This window comes from Callorhinus ursinus, unplaced genomic scaffold (assembly GCF_003265705.2).
Source record: "Callorhinus ursinus isolate GAN/ISIS: 27379988/994484 unplaced genomic scaffold, GSC_fseal_2.0 scaffold101, whole genome shotgun sequence".
Classification (NCBI taxonomy): domain Eukaryota; kingdom Metazoa; phylum Chordata; class Mammalia; order Carnivora; family Otariidae; genus Callorhinus; species Callorhinus ursinus.
Window position 1 is genome coordinate 1,545,846 of NW_027397163.1, and position 14,895 is coordinate 1,560,740.

The window sequence follows — 14,895 nt, forward strand, 5'->3', positions numbered from 1 at the left end:
TGCTAATGGAGGTAGAGCAGGCAGAGAACTGCCCAGGGGACCTGTCACATCCAACACTACAACTCTGGGCTTCCTGTTACTTGGGAAATGATAAACCACCTACTTGTTTCAGCCACTGTTTTCCAGGAGGTCTGTCACTCACAAAAACTGTCCTGACAAATAAGATTCATATTTTGTATTGAGAGTAGAATGGAACATTTGAAAGGGGTTCCTGAATTTAAAATTTTGTAGCTTAGAAAAGCTTTATTAAAACATCCCTTCAGGGGCGCCTGGGTGGCTCAGTCAGTTAAGCATCCAGCTTTTGATTTTGGCTCAGGTCATGATCTCAGGGTCACAAGACAGTCCCACATCAGGCTCTGCACTCATCGGGGAGTGTGCCCAAGATTCTCCCTCTCTCTCTGCCCTTCCCCCTCCCCAAATAAATCTTAAAAAAATAATCCCTTCACTGATGAATTAGAGCTGTTTGGCACATGTTGCCTAAAATTCACAATGTGAACAAAATATAGCATGAGAATTTATGACAAAATGTTCAGAATACTAAGTTAGAAAGTTACAGGAATAGGGAATTTGGTCCCACAAACACAATTACATGTTTACTTATATTCCATAAGGGATAAGTCTATAAGGATAAAATATGATAATGCTAAGTTCATAAGTATGTTCATGTACGGTGATAGACTTGTAGGGTTTCCTAATTTAAACAGTTTTCTGGCAATGCCCATATGATCAAGTGACATTTGAGCAGAATCACTGAAAGTGTATCATGCAAATACAAATAAGGGCGAGTGGATAGAGGAAACAGAAGATTGTCAGAATGGGAACATATTTACCGCAATTGTGGCTACCGTATGTGGCTTGGTGAAATAGTAAGCTTCTACTGGAGACATTTAAAATCTGGGACTCCTGGGCGCCTGGGTGGCTCAGTTGGTTAAGCGACTGCCTTCGGCTCAGGTCATGATCCTGGAGTCCCGGGATCGAGTCCCACATCGGGCTCCCTGCTCAGCGGGGAGTCTGCTTCTCCCTCTGACCCTCTTCCCTCTCGTGCTCTCTATCTCTCATTCTCTCTCTCTCAAATAAATAAATAAAATCTTTAAAAAATAAAATAAAATAAAATAAAATCTGGGACTCCTTATAGTTAAAATTTTTTAAATTTTAACAAAATTCCCCAGAGTACTTAAGATGATACGTAATAGATCCAAAATAATGATGACCTGTTTGGAGAATGCACATATTTCTTTATGGCAGCCTTACCACTACCAAGAGAACTCAGGGGTGGGGTAATGAATTAATGGAAAGATAGTAAATACCATTTGTCAAAACTATCTGAGAGGACAGGTCGCCTGGGTGGCTCAGTCGTTAAGCGTCTGCCTTCAGCTCAGGTCATGATCCCAGGGTCCTGGGACCAAGCCCCGCATCGGGCTCCCTGCTCGGCGGGAAGCCTGCTTCTCCCTCTCCCACTCCCCCTGCTTGTGTTTTCTCTCTTGCTGTCAAATAAATAAAATCTTAAAAAAACAAACAAACAAACAAAAAAAACCACTATCTGAGAGGTTTGATCCCAGGACTTCTTAAGATACACACTTTTCCTGTTGTCTACACCCCTGTAGCCAGCCAGGGGTATATTGCTATTTCCACTTATGAATGTGCATCAAGTAAAACTGGTGGGTCTTTTACACCTCAGTTATATCTTCAATGTCCATATCATAATTTTTTTTTACCATATAATATTGTACTTTCAAACTGAATAGTAACAACACATATTTCATATGTTTTCCTCATGAGTACAAGACCTACTGATTCCCATTTATTCCTAGTTTTACTCTTCCAATTGAGACCAATCTTGTGTTACCAGTGCCTAATATTTGACTACAAAATTGACTTTTTAGTTATGTTTAATATACCAAATTTTATACTAATTCAGATGTGATGAGAATGTAACTGTGCAAGGTTGGCAAACTTTTTATGTAAGGAACAGATAGTAGATATTTTATTCTTTGTAACCCATACTGTTTCTGTTACAGTTATTCCAATATGTCCTTATCGGATCAAAAGTACCTAAATATAGGTGTGGCGGCATTCCTATTATACTTCATCTAGAAACAGATGGTAGGCTATATTTGGCTCATGTTCTGTAGGTTGGAGACTCCTGATCTATGCAAAGGAATTAAGAGCACCAGAATAAGTATATGTGTAAATTAAAAATGACTTCCTATTTTCAAATCTCTTTAAAATACAGTGGGCTGTTGGGGCGCCTGGGTGGCTCAGTTGGTTAAGCGACTGCCTTCGGCTCAGGTCGTGATCCCAGGGTCCTGGGATTGAGCCCCGCATCGGGCTCCCTGCTCGGCGGGAAGCCTGCTTCTCCCTCTCCCACTCCCCCTGCTTGTGTTCCCTCTCTCTCTGTGTCAATTAAATAAATAAAATCTTTAAAAATTTTTTCATTAAAATACAGTGGGCTGTTGAAGAAACTAACAGTCTAGTACATATGTTTATAGCATATATAATAGTAAACCTATAATAATGATAGCAAAGGGCAGGAGTGGAGAAATGGAAGTACACATGGAAAGGAAGGGTCTGATGCTCTATATGAATAAGTGTCAAGTCACATGAAGGTAGACTGATAAGTTGTGTAGTACAACCCCTAAAGCAAACACTTAAAAAATAGCTATAGTTAACACCAGTAAATCAAAAAAGATTTAAAACAAAACCATTTCTAAAAATTCAGTTATTTCAAAGAAGAGAGAAAAAGGGGAAAGAACAAAGGAGACATGATGAAGCCAACAGCAAGATAATTTAAATCTATATAATATCTGTAAAAGGAAATGGTCTAAAGACCCCAATGAGGGGCACCTGGGTGGCTCACTCGTTAAGCGTCTGCCTTCGGCTCAGGTCATGATCCCAGGGTCCTGGGATCGAGCCCCGCATCGGGCTCCCTGCTCGGTGGGAAGCCTGCTTCTCCCTCGCCCACTCCCTCTGCTCATGTTCCCTCTCTCGCTGTGTCTCTCTCTGTCAAATAAGTAAATAAAAAATCTTTAAAGACCCCAATGAAAAGCAAAAATTGTCAACTGTGATTTTTGAAGACCGACAATGTTTCCTACAAGAAATTCAGTTCGAAAATTAAGGGACAATGAAAAATCATGGAGAAAAGATAAACACTATTAAAAATAGGGTAGCTATATTAAGATCAAAGTTAGTTAATGAGCAAATAATATGGGGCGCCTGGGTGGCTCAGTCGTTGAGCATCTGCCTTCGGCTCAGGTCATGACCCCAGGGTCCTGGGATCGAGCCCCGCATCGGGCTCCCTGCTCGGCGGGAAGCCTGCTTCTCCCTCGCCCACTCCCCCTGCTTGTGTTCCCTCTCTCGCCGTGTCTCTCTCTGTCAAATAAATAAATAAAATCTTTTTAAAAGGAGAGAGCAAATAATACAGCCAGGAGTAATTACGAAATCTCTTTCATGATTATAAAGGGATAAAGTCACCAGAATGGCTTGAGAATCCTAAACCATGCACCCAACAGCAGAACTCAAAACCCTGAAAAAGCAGACAGGACCACAATACAGACCAATCCAGTCACAGTCAAGAAATTTCCATGCCCCTTCTCTCCATAATAGAACAAGCAGACAGAAAATAAAGACCTAGACAATTGTAACATGAAACTGACCTAACTGACATTTACAGAGCCGTGAGATAACAGAAAATACATATTGGCTCTGCCTTTGGTTCCTGCACAGAGCTCCTAAAACCCTTATATTTTCCCAAGTGATAAGAGCACTAGGAGCATCTTTTGTTATAATGAGGCGACTCTGGGTGGGCTCCCGGGTGGGGCTGATCACCAGAAAAACCAAGCCATGATTAGAAGCTTGGGACCTTCAGCCCCATCCCCTCATCTACAGAGAGAGGAGAGGGGCTGGAAATGGAGTTAATGATCAGTCATGCATATGTGAGGAAACCTCCTTAAAATCCCAGTAGTTGGAGGTTTGGAGAACTTCTAGGCTGGTAAACACAATCAGAGGGTGACACACCCCAACTCCATGGGGACAGAAGCTTCTGCACTGAGGACCTTCCCAGATCTCACCTATGTATCTCTTCATCTGACTGTTCATCCGTATCCTTTATCATACCCTTTAATAAACTGGTAAATGTGTTTCCCTGACTTCTGTAAGCTGTTCTAGCAAATTAAAGCCAATGGGGGGGATTGTTGGAACCTCCGATCTATAGCCAGTTGTTAGAAGCACAGGTGTCAACCTGGACTTGCAACTGGTGTCTAAAGTGTTTTGAGGGGCAGGAGGTATCCAGGTAGATAGTGTCAGAGTTGAGGTTCATTGTAGGACACCCAGCTGATGTCGGAGACTGGCCTGTTGGTGTGGGGGAAAACCTCCACAAGTTTGTGACTAGAAGTGTCAGATATGAAGTGTTCTGTGGGAATAGTAAGGGAGACACAGAAGAAAGAAGCACACAGTAGAGAAGAACCGGATTTTTCCCTACACCGGAGGTGGAAAACTGACTTTTTTTCTTTAAAAGAACACTCCACTTAGCAAGGGGATTACACACAATCTTTAAAAGTGCACGCAGTACTTTACCAAGAGAAACCATAGTCTCAGCCATCAAACTAGTCTTGCTAAATTTTAAAAGAATTCACACAAAATATGTCTGTGACCACAACGGAATTATGATAGAAATCAGTAACAGAAAAATCTCTGGAAAATCCACAAATATTTGGAAAATAATGACCTTGTGACTAACCCTGGGACAAAGAAGAAATTGGAAAAAAAAAATTAGAATGTATCCTGAATTGAATGAAAATGAAAGCAGAACATTTCATAATTTGCCACCACAGCAGGAGAAACTGAAAAACACCCTTGGAAAAGGGATAGCAACAGAACACCTAAGCCTAAGGTACCTTTCATTTTTTTGTTTGCTTGGGGTGTTGGACGGATCAGTGTGAGCCTCCTGCTTATAATGGGAAGTAAACTGATAAGTGAGCTCATCTGGGTCTGAGGCTTGCTTAGTCAGGTGAACGCAGCACAGTGAAAGAAGGCAAGTTTCTTGAGATTATTTGTAAATATCTGATTATGATAAACCAGTCAAGAAATGTTATAACTGAGAACACAGTCCACTGGGGGTAGTTAGATGATGAAAGGCAATATGTTTATAGATGAATTAAAAATAAATGGATATTCTAATGGAAGTAGAGAATATAAAATGGAAGAAACAAGGGTGATAATACAGGAAGGGAATTAACTGAAAACATGATTTCAAAGGTGGTACAATTACTGGAGATAATGACTTTGGGAGGTTAAGATGGGTAAGGAGAAAAGAAAAGGTCACTGAAAGTACCAGTCAGCTTTCTAGATTTTCTATGGTAAAAAAAATATCCCTGCATTCTCATGGTCTTACAACAACAAACATTTATTTCTCTCTCCTGTCACATCTGTCACCTCTTGCTTGGTTCTGCCATTTAAGTCTGGGACTCAGGGTAAAACTTGAGTGTATGTGGGATATACCATTCTTGCACCAGAGAGAAGAGAGGATTAGAAGGAGCAAACAAAGCTTTTAAAGCTTACATTTACAATTAAAATATGCCAAATCAGCCAAGCTGGCCAAATCAGTCAAGCTGGCTATAAATCGGGCTACCCTCAAAGAGAAGGGTTACCTAAGTCAAGGGGAGACATGCATACTCGCACAAGAGGGTGATAATTAAATTGGAAATGGTATTACAATATATGATAGTACAACTTCTACCGGAAATAATTTTCCCTTCTTTGTTTACACAAAATATACTTATCTTTGTCCCAAAAGAAAAAAAAAACTACACAAACATGGCTTCAGTAACATATGAGGGTGTCATAATAGTCTTGTGAGATTCTTCTTGGTTGAGAGCCTCATGTGGAGTCCTCACTCATAACACATTATGGTGGAACAGAGAAAAACCTCAATAAACCCTCCATTCAGAAAAGAAGAAGAAAGGACGGACCCAGTAGTCTTTGGTCCACAGCAAACAGGGGTAGGAATGAGGAATGATCCTTTCCTCAGCTCCTGCTTTTTTCCTGAGAATAGCCGTCTAGTCATTTGTCCTTTGTGTTTCACTATTCTTGACTTCAGCTAATTACTCCTGCTAGAGTATTAGAAACTCTGCCTTCCTCATACAACATTTCCCCAGGTACTTCCTTCCCATCAAATTGTACAGTCCCAAAGATTATTGGACATCGACGAGATCAGTTTCTTTATAGTGCAAACTTGGTGCTCCGTCAACAGCGTGATATTTTTAAATAGCACTTATGTGATACCAAACAGCTACATTTTCCATTAGCTACAACCATGTTTTGCCAGACATGCTGAACTCTTCATATTTCTTTCAGGGTCTTTGAGCTTCTCAGGGTCCTCTAGCAGAGCCATACCTGTGCTTTCTATTCAGTAAGCCATCTTGTCCCAAAGGAGCAATTCCACAGGAGACACTTTAATCAGCTGCAGGTTACTTCAAAGTATATTAGGCCATGTCCTTCATTTAGACTTGGCCATGATTTAGCATTTTAACTTGCCCTGGACCCTCAAAAGTATTTTTTTTTTAAAGATTTATTTGTTTGTGACAGAGAACGAGAGGGAGGGGCAGAGGGAGAGGGAGAGAGCCTCTCAAGCGACTTGGGGCTTAATCTCACAACACTGAGATCACGACCTGAGCCGAAACCAAGAGTCAGACGCCTAACTGACTGTGCCACCCAGGCACCTGAACCCTCAAAGTATTTCTTAATGGTAAGTTTTACCAACTGGAGATGAGGCACAGTTACATCCTTAAATCCTGCTTGCAAGTCAGCTTGTTCAGGGCGCCTGGGTGGCTCAGTCATTAAGCGTCTGCCTTCGGCTCAGGTCATGGTCCCAGGGTCCTGGAATCAAGTCCCATATCGGGCTCCCTGCTCGGCAGGAAGCCTGCTTCTCCCTCTGACCCTCTCCCCTGCTTGTGTTCCTGCTCTCGCTGTCTCTCTCTCTGTCAAATAAATAAATAAGAACAATCTTTAAAAAAAAAAAGTTCACATTTCTGATGTCAGGTCTTTATTGTAATACTGTGTTAAATGCAATTGAGAACAAAGTGGCATGTTAGTATCTTTTGCTTTCCTGATCTCTACGTTGGTGGAGGTGATATACAGGCACGATAACATTTGCAAAGGAAACATTTGCCAAGATCTGGAGACATTTTTTTGTGTCATAATTGTGGTGGTTCTACTGGTATCTAGTGGGTATAGGACAGCGGTGCTGCTAAATATCTTTCAGTGAACAGCTTCACACATCAGAGAATTATCTGACCCACAATGTCAACAGAATAGTATAACTTAGACCATGTAACATCAATCAAAAGAAAGCAGGAATGTCTATATTAATACCACATAGATTTCAGAGAAAATAAAATTACTGAGTAAAAAAAGGGGAAAGTACATAGTGATAAAAGGGTCAATCAAACAAGGTGACTTAGCAACCCATGAGTGTATATGCGCCAAAGAACAGCTGCAAAATATGTGAAGCAACAACTGATAGAAACTTACAGGAGAAATAGACACCTTCACAGTTACAGCCCGAGACTTCAGTGCACATCTCTCAATAATTGATAGAACGATGAGAGAAAACCAGCAGGACACTGATGAATTTTACACCACCATCAGGTCACAGGATCTAATCAGCATTTTTGTAACACAACCCAAACACAGGAGATTATACATTTTTTTTTTTGAAGAACATGTGCCAGGACAGATCATATCCTGGGCCGTAAAAATACCCCTCAACAAATTTAAAAGAATGGAATCACAGACTCTGTCCACTGCCCACAATGGAATCCAACTACAAATCAAAAACAGAAAGCTAACAGGAAAGTCTCCAAACACTTGGAAACTAAACAACTTACCTTCAAATAATCCACAGGTCAAAGAGGAAGACTCAAGGGAAATACATGGGCTGAAAGAAAATGAAAATACATGTCAGAATCTGTGAGGTATAGCTAAAGCAGCCCTGAGAGGGAAATTGATAGCACTCAATGTTTACACTAGAAAAGGGGGAAAATATCCAAGAATAATCTAAATTGCAGTTAAGAAATCAGAGCGGAAAAAAATAAACACAAACCACGCAGAAGGAAGGAAATAGTAAAGGCAAGAGCAAAAGTAAGTAAAATTGAAAACAGGAAAACAGAGAAATAAAAGAGAGCTGGTTCACTGAAAAGATCAATATAATTCACAATTCGCTAGCAAAACTATCAAAGATAATAAAAGAAAACACAAATTACTCATAACAAATTAAACAGGGACTCGTACTTCACAACCTGCAGACATCAAAAGGATAGTAAGGGACAAATACAAAACTCTACACACATATACTTGAAAACTTAGGTGAAATGGACCAGTTCCTCTACACGTACACCCTACCACAAATCACCCATGTGAAATAGATGATAGGAATACTTTGAATTGCGAAGTAAATTTGTAATCTTAAAATACCCTCCCAAAAAAAGAAACCTGCAGGCACAGTGAGTGGTGTGTTAGAGTCACAGGCAAATGTTGGTTCCTGATACAACTCTCCCAACGATCCCTATGATAAGCATTCTCCCCAACCTCCCAGGGCCTTCCCTTTGGCCCCTTTAGATAAGATCCCCCCCCCCACTCCCACAAGCTTACCAAAACCTTGTTGTGTTTGGTTTGAATTGACCAATGTGGCCTTAGCCCAGAACCCCAAAGCACGCCACTGAGGGACACTAATAAAGGCATGTGCCCCACGTCCTGCCCTAAGCTCTCTGCCTACACGCTGCCTTAACCTCCTCACATGACCCCTACAGGTGTGCAGAATAGCTCCCCCAGATCTGTGAGTAATAAACTTCTCCACTTCACTTTCCCTTGTAGTCTTTTCATGGTTCACCATCTGACCTCTAGGGCTCTACTTAACAAATGTTAATACAACAAAGTCACAATAACAACACTAGACAATTCTATCAAACCTACAAATTAACAGAAGTTCTACACAATTTCTTTCAGAAAACAGAAGGGGAAGCAATACTTTTCCCAACTAAATTTATGAGGCCGGTATTAGCATAATACCAAAACTACACAAAACATTAAGGGGGGAAAAGAGATAACTACCAACTAAATCCCAAATGAAGATGCAAAAATTCTTAGCAAAATATTAGCAGTAGAAATCAACAATACACAGAAAGAATTGTACACCATGACCAAATGGGTTTACTTGAGGACAGAAGGGGGTTTCAAATTCTAGTCAGTGTAACCCACCATGTTAACAGGCTGGAGAAGAAAAATCACAGGATCCTGTCAACTGAGACAGAAAAAGCATTTGACAAAATTCAACACCCATTTACGATATAAACTTTCAGAAAACTGGGAACAGACGGACATTTCCTCAATTCAATAAAGAACTCCTACAAAAACTTAGAGCAAACATCAGACTTAATGGTGAAGGAATGGATGCTTTTCCCCCAGAGACTGGGAACAAGGCAAGGACTTCCACTCTCACCACTGATATTTGACATGTTATTAGAAGCTCTAGCCAGTGAAGCAAGGGAAGAGGAGTAAACAAAAGAGATAAAGAGAGAAAAGGAAGATAAAAGAGTGTACCCATTTGCAGAAGACATCGTGGTTGTGGTAGGCTGAATAATGCCCCCACCCCAAAGGATGTTCACGTCCTCATGCTTGTAACATGGGAGTGTTACTGTAAATGTCATAAGGGAGTTTGCAGATGTGCTCTGGTGAAGATCGTGAGGTGGGAGATTATCCTGGATGATCTGGTAAACTCGATATGGTCCTGAGGGTCCTTATAAGGACGAGGAAGAGTTAGTCATGTAGAAGCTGGTGAAGTGATGGAAGCCAAGGGGCAGAGCTAAACAAGTTTTAAGATGCTATCTTGTTGGCTTAAGATAGAGGAAGGGAACCATGAGGGAGAGGATGGAAGCAGCCTCTGGATGTGGGCAGGTAAGGAAACAAATTCTAACCTGGAACATCCAGAAGGAGCACAGTGCTAGGGAACCATGTTACACATCTGGCCTCCAGAACTGTAAGAGAATAAACTTGTTAGTTTAAGTCATTCAGGTTGTGGTAATTTGTCACAGCATTAGTAGGAACATGTTTGAAGTTGCATTTGTAGAAAATCCAAAGGAATGTACAAAAATTTCTAGAAAAAGTAAAAATTTGCAAGGTGTTAGACGCCTGGGTGGCTCAGTTGGTTGAGCGACTGCCTTCGGCTCAGGCCATGATCCTGGAGTCTCGGGATCGAGTCCCGCATCGGGCTCCCTGCTCGGCGGGGGGTCTGCTTCTCCCTCTGACCCTCCCTCCTCTCATGTGCTCTCTCTCTCTCTCTCATTCTCTCTCTCAAATAAATAAAATCTTTAAAAAAAAAAAGGTGTTAGAATACAAAAGCATGCAGAAATCTATTGCATTTCTATATACTAGCAATTTACACCTGGCAACTGAAATTAAAAATGCAGTAGTACCATGTATAATTGCTCAAAAAAGAAAACGTATAAGAAATATGAGCCCATGTTCCAGCACAGGGTCCTCTGGATCTGAGACAGATATCAGTCCCTGGGAACTGTCAGAGTGACCCTAGGCATTTGGTAATGTGGATTATCTCCTTTTCAGAAACTACAGTTGGAATCTTGGTGACTTTCTACCTTATTCATCATTATATTTTCACGTACTTCACTGTGTGCTTGTTAACCTCCACACACTTGATTTTCAAGCACCTGACTAGAGCCAACTATCACAGTAAGAGATTTCAGTTAACCATCTGGCCATTCAAGTTACTTCACATAAGACCTGAAAGAATTCTTCATATTTTGTACCTACTACTTTCTACCTGTCACTGCCTTATGTTCATTTTCATGTCACAAAATCTCAAAACAACCCCCTGATTTATGTATCCTTTGGTGTAAAATGGGGGAAAATGTAAACTAAACATATAATCTGGGTCACAATGTGTGGAAGGAAAAATTGTATTAAAAATTGGGGGGGGCGCGCCTGGGTGGCTCAGTTGGTTAAGTGTCTGCCTTCAGCTCAGGTCGTGATCCCAGGGTCCTGGGATCGAGCCCCACATCGGGCTCCTTGCTCAGCGGGGAACCTGCTTCTCCTTCTCCCTCTACCTGCTGCTCCCCCTGCTTGTGCTGTCAAATAAATAAAATAAAAAAAGAAATTTGACTACAGTTAAAAATGGATCATGTAACATATTGCTTAAGACCCTAATTCAAAATTGACCTTTAAAATCATTGGTAAAATTGCTTCTAGTAATATTATCTAATAAACATTTCCAAACAACTTGCATTAAACTAGTGTAAGAACATCTTAAGGCAATTTATCAAATAGTATTTTATAAGCATTTTCAACAACCACATCATACAATGGAACCTACGTGTAGAGGAGGAAAGGGAATGTAATAAATTATCAGCATGAAGAAAATTTTGTCTTTCCCAACCAAGAAATCAGGAGTTTCAAGAGTAAATATTCATTTTTTTACTAAAGAGTATCCATTTCTTGACGGTTGACTACTGACATCTTTTAAGGCTCACTACTACCTCTATTCTGCCCATCTGGGCAAGCTAATAAAAAAAACCCTCCTTTGATACCAGCTGGAAGTTCAAACCACAGCAGGTAACCTCCCCCAGCCCCACCCAGTAACCACCTTAACACACCAAACCAGTCACCATTTCCTGTTCCCTCACGTCATTTTTGGACCAGCTTGGTGCCCGCCCTAGAAATCTTCATTAGGTAACACATGTTCTCATAATGCTGTTAGTGCATGGCATCACCAGTCTCGATATCGAAAGCCAACTTTGGTGAGGGTTCCACCTATTCCAGTGGATGGCCACAAGTGCAAATTAACAAAAAGATGTGTTGGAGGGTATATATATGAAATTTTTAGTTTATCTATTAAACAAAGGTTCCCATTATATACTGTTCATCCTAAATTATTTGAGTGCTCCAAGTTCAAAACAGATTATTTTTAGCCTAATTGTTGAAATTATTTTATGTCTAAATTTTTCATGCTATGTTCCTACTTTCACTTTATTTAAATCAAGGTGCATACCATGGGTTTTATTTGGGCACAAAACACATGAAGAAATATAATCATATGGTGCATATTCATGGATGGGGGCAGATTTTAGGGGATCAGAGTCTTTAACTTGCACTGTTAAGGCATTTTCATTATTGCCACATAAATATCCTGGGGCAGAGTATGTAGAGAATAACTCAAGTGCAAAGTGTAAGTATATAATCCCCAAATTGTTCTTTGATTCCATCATGGAGAGAAATTGTTACAGATTCCCTCAACTTTGAGAGCTTAATGGTGCATTGTCAGTGTGTGGTATGAAGTACTCTACAGAGGTGGGGTAAACTTGTTGGAAAAAGAACATGACTCCATCAGGGTTATGGGGAAAAATTATTTAACCTTTATTAATTACAACATGAGAGCTATGATACATTTTGAAGAAAACAGTAGCAAAATGTAATGGCAGGAGTTAGCTGTGAATCATGCACATACTGTTCTGGTTCTTTCCATTCCACTGCCTTCTCAGATAACTGCTCTCTTCAATTTTCAAGAAAAGGGAAATCTGTCAATAATAGATCCATTTGTCATTGACAGTATAGAACAGCTATTACCATCTTCCCCTGCATTGTTGCTATCACATAATCAGTCCCTAGTAAACAAACTAGCACTGTCATCCCATGAAAAGGCCAGTCCCTTTAATTCATCTAGAGAAGGGGGCCCTGAAGGTAACAAGCATGATGACTTATATGGAGGTTTGCATTATTCTCTGGCCCTCCCCAGTGCAAATTCACACAATCGTGAATCTGACGACTGTGTTTCTTGTTCCAGGGAAATGGATATAAGTCACACCCAATGAAGCAGACCCTTTCATTTTGATTCCTCCTCAGAGACCATCAGGAAAGGCCTATAAGGAAGGCTTAAGATCAACAGATTTCAAACTTCAGGTTGAAACTCATAAATAGTAATGTAGCCTTTTCAAGAAAACTCAAGTAAATAAATACCTTATACACAGAAAATAATGAGCTACTTCCACACATGTCCTTGTTCCCATGATATGGGAATTTTAACATTTTTTGACATAATTACTCTGCACTAACATCTCAGGTTAATCTCAGAGAACTAAAGACTTAATTATTCCAGTTATATCGAGTTATTCCTGAATTCTCTGATGTGTGGTCTGTGAATTGGTCAAAAAATTTATCATATTTGTAAGAATTCTCCCCAGTATGAATTCATTGGTGAATCCCAAGAACACACTGTTCCTTAAAAGCATTTCCACATTCGGCGTATTTAAATAGGTGTAGTTTCCCCTGCATAAATTCTCTCATTACTCCAAAGGTATGGACATTTGATGAAAGCCTTACGACATTCTTTACATTTGTAAGGTGGCTCTCCAATATAAATTCTCTGATGTTCCACAGTTTTGATGTTGGGGCAAAAGCCATAGCATACACGTTACTTTTGTGTGGTTTCTCTGAAAGATGTATGTCTTGATGTCATTGTGAGGCCCAGATAACAGCTCTGCCACATTTACATGGTTTCTCTTCAACATGGACTCTGTTGTTGAAAAATACTTGGAACTCAAGGTAAGGGCTTTGCCACACTCATTGCATTTATAAGGTATTGCTCTAGTACGTTCCCCAATTTTTGATCTTTGGGTAAAATCCTTGCCACATACATTACCTTTGTGCGGTTTCTCTACTGGATATTTAATCACATCCAGTGAAGAGTACTAATTTAAAACTCTGCCACATTTGTTACACTTGTAAATGTGAGCTATTTGGTGAAACCGGAGTTTAAGGCAATACCTAAAAGCCCTGCCATGTTCAGTACATTTGTAAGGTTCTCACCTGTATGGATTACCTGATGTTTACTTAGGCTTGCATGGACACTGAAAGATTTGCCACACTCATTACATTTGTAAGGTTTCTCTCCAGCATGAATTCTTTGGTGAATCCTGATGTCAGATCATTGCCCTGCCACATTCAATACATTTGTATGGTTTCTCTCCAGTATGAGTTCTCTCATGATGCCTAAGGTGTGAATGCTTGATAAAAGCCTTGCCACATTCATTACATTTATAAGGCTTTTCTCCAATATAGATTATCTGATGGCTTATTAGGCTTGAAAGCACAATAAAAGCTTTGCTGCACACATTACATTTGTTTGGTTTCTCGCCAGTATGACTTTTCTGATGGTCAACCAGGCTTGAACTTTGGACAAAAGCTTTACCACACACATTACATTTGTGTGGTTTCTCTCCACTATGTATTCTGTGATGTTTTACAAGCTTCGAACTTTGGCAAAAAGCCTTGCAACATTCATTACATTGGTAAGGTTTCTCTCCAGTATGGATTACCTGACGGTTCGTTAGGCTTGAGTGCACACTAAAGGCTTTCCAACACTCATTACATTTGTAAGGTTTCTCTCCGGTGATTTGCAAGGTGTGAATTTTGACTAAAGGCTTTGCCACATTCGTTACATTTGTAAGGTTTTTCTCTGGTATGGATTCTCTGATGACTTGCAAGGTTTGAATTTTGACTGAAGACTTTCCCACATACATTACATTTATATGGTTCCTCTCTTGTATGGATTATCTGATGTCTAGTGAGGTGTGAGCCCTGATTAAAGGTTTTGCCACAATCATGACATTTGTAAGGTTTTTCCCTATGTGCTTTCTGCTCTTGCGTCAGTGTCAAAGGGTGAATAAAATCACTCCCACATTTACTAGCAATGTTGGTTTGGACCGTAGGAGGAATTCTCTGAAGTGGTGAAACTGAGGAACCATTGTTGACGGACTTCTCAACTTGATTACTTTCACAAGTTTTCCCTTCAGTTTGAAACATGTGTAGTTTATCCCAAAATTTAATCCAAGC

The 14,895-nt window shown here is 40.2% G+C and overlaps 2 protein-coding genes across 2 annotated transcripts in view; one reads left to right on the plus strand and one right to left on the minus strand.

Annotated features, from left to right (window-relative positions):
* Nucleotides 1–14,895, plus strand: part of LOC112806549 (uncharacterized) — a 77,339-nt gene that overhangs the window by 20,992 nt on the left and 41,452 nt on the right. The gene's annotated exons all lie outside the window — the stretch shown is intronic.
* The window catches only part of LOC112806781 (uncharacterized), a 30,755-nt gene continuing 28,269 nt past the window's right edge, over nt 12,410–14,895 (minus strand). Inside the window, 3 exon segments of the mRNA XM_073889101.1 lie at nt 12,410–13,988; nt 13,990–14,451; nt 14,453–14,686. Coding sequence (XP_073745202.1) covers nt 13,796–13,988; nt 13,990–14,451; nt 14,453–14,686 — 889 coding nt within the window. The 3' untranslated portion in view covers nt 12,410–13,795.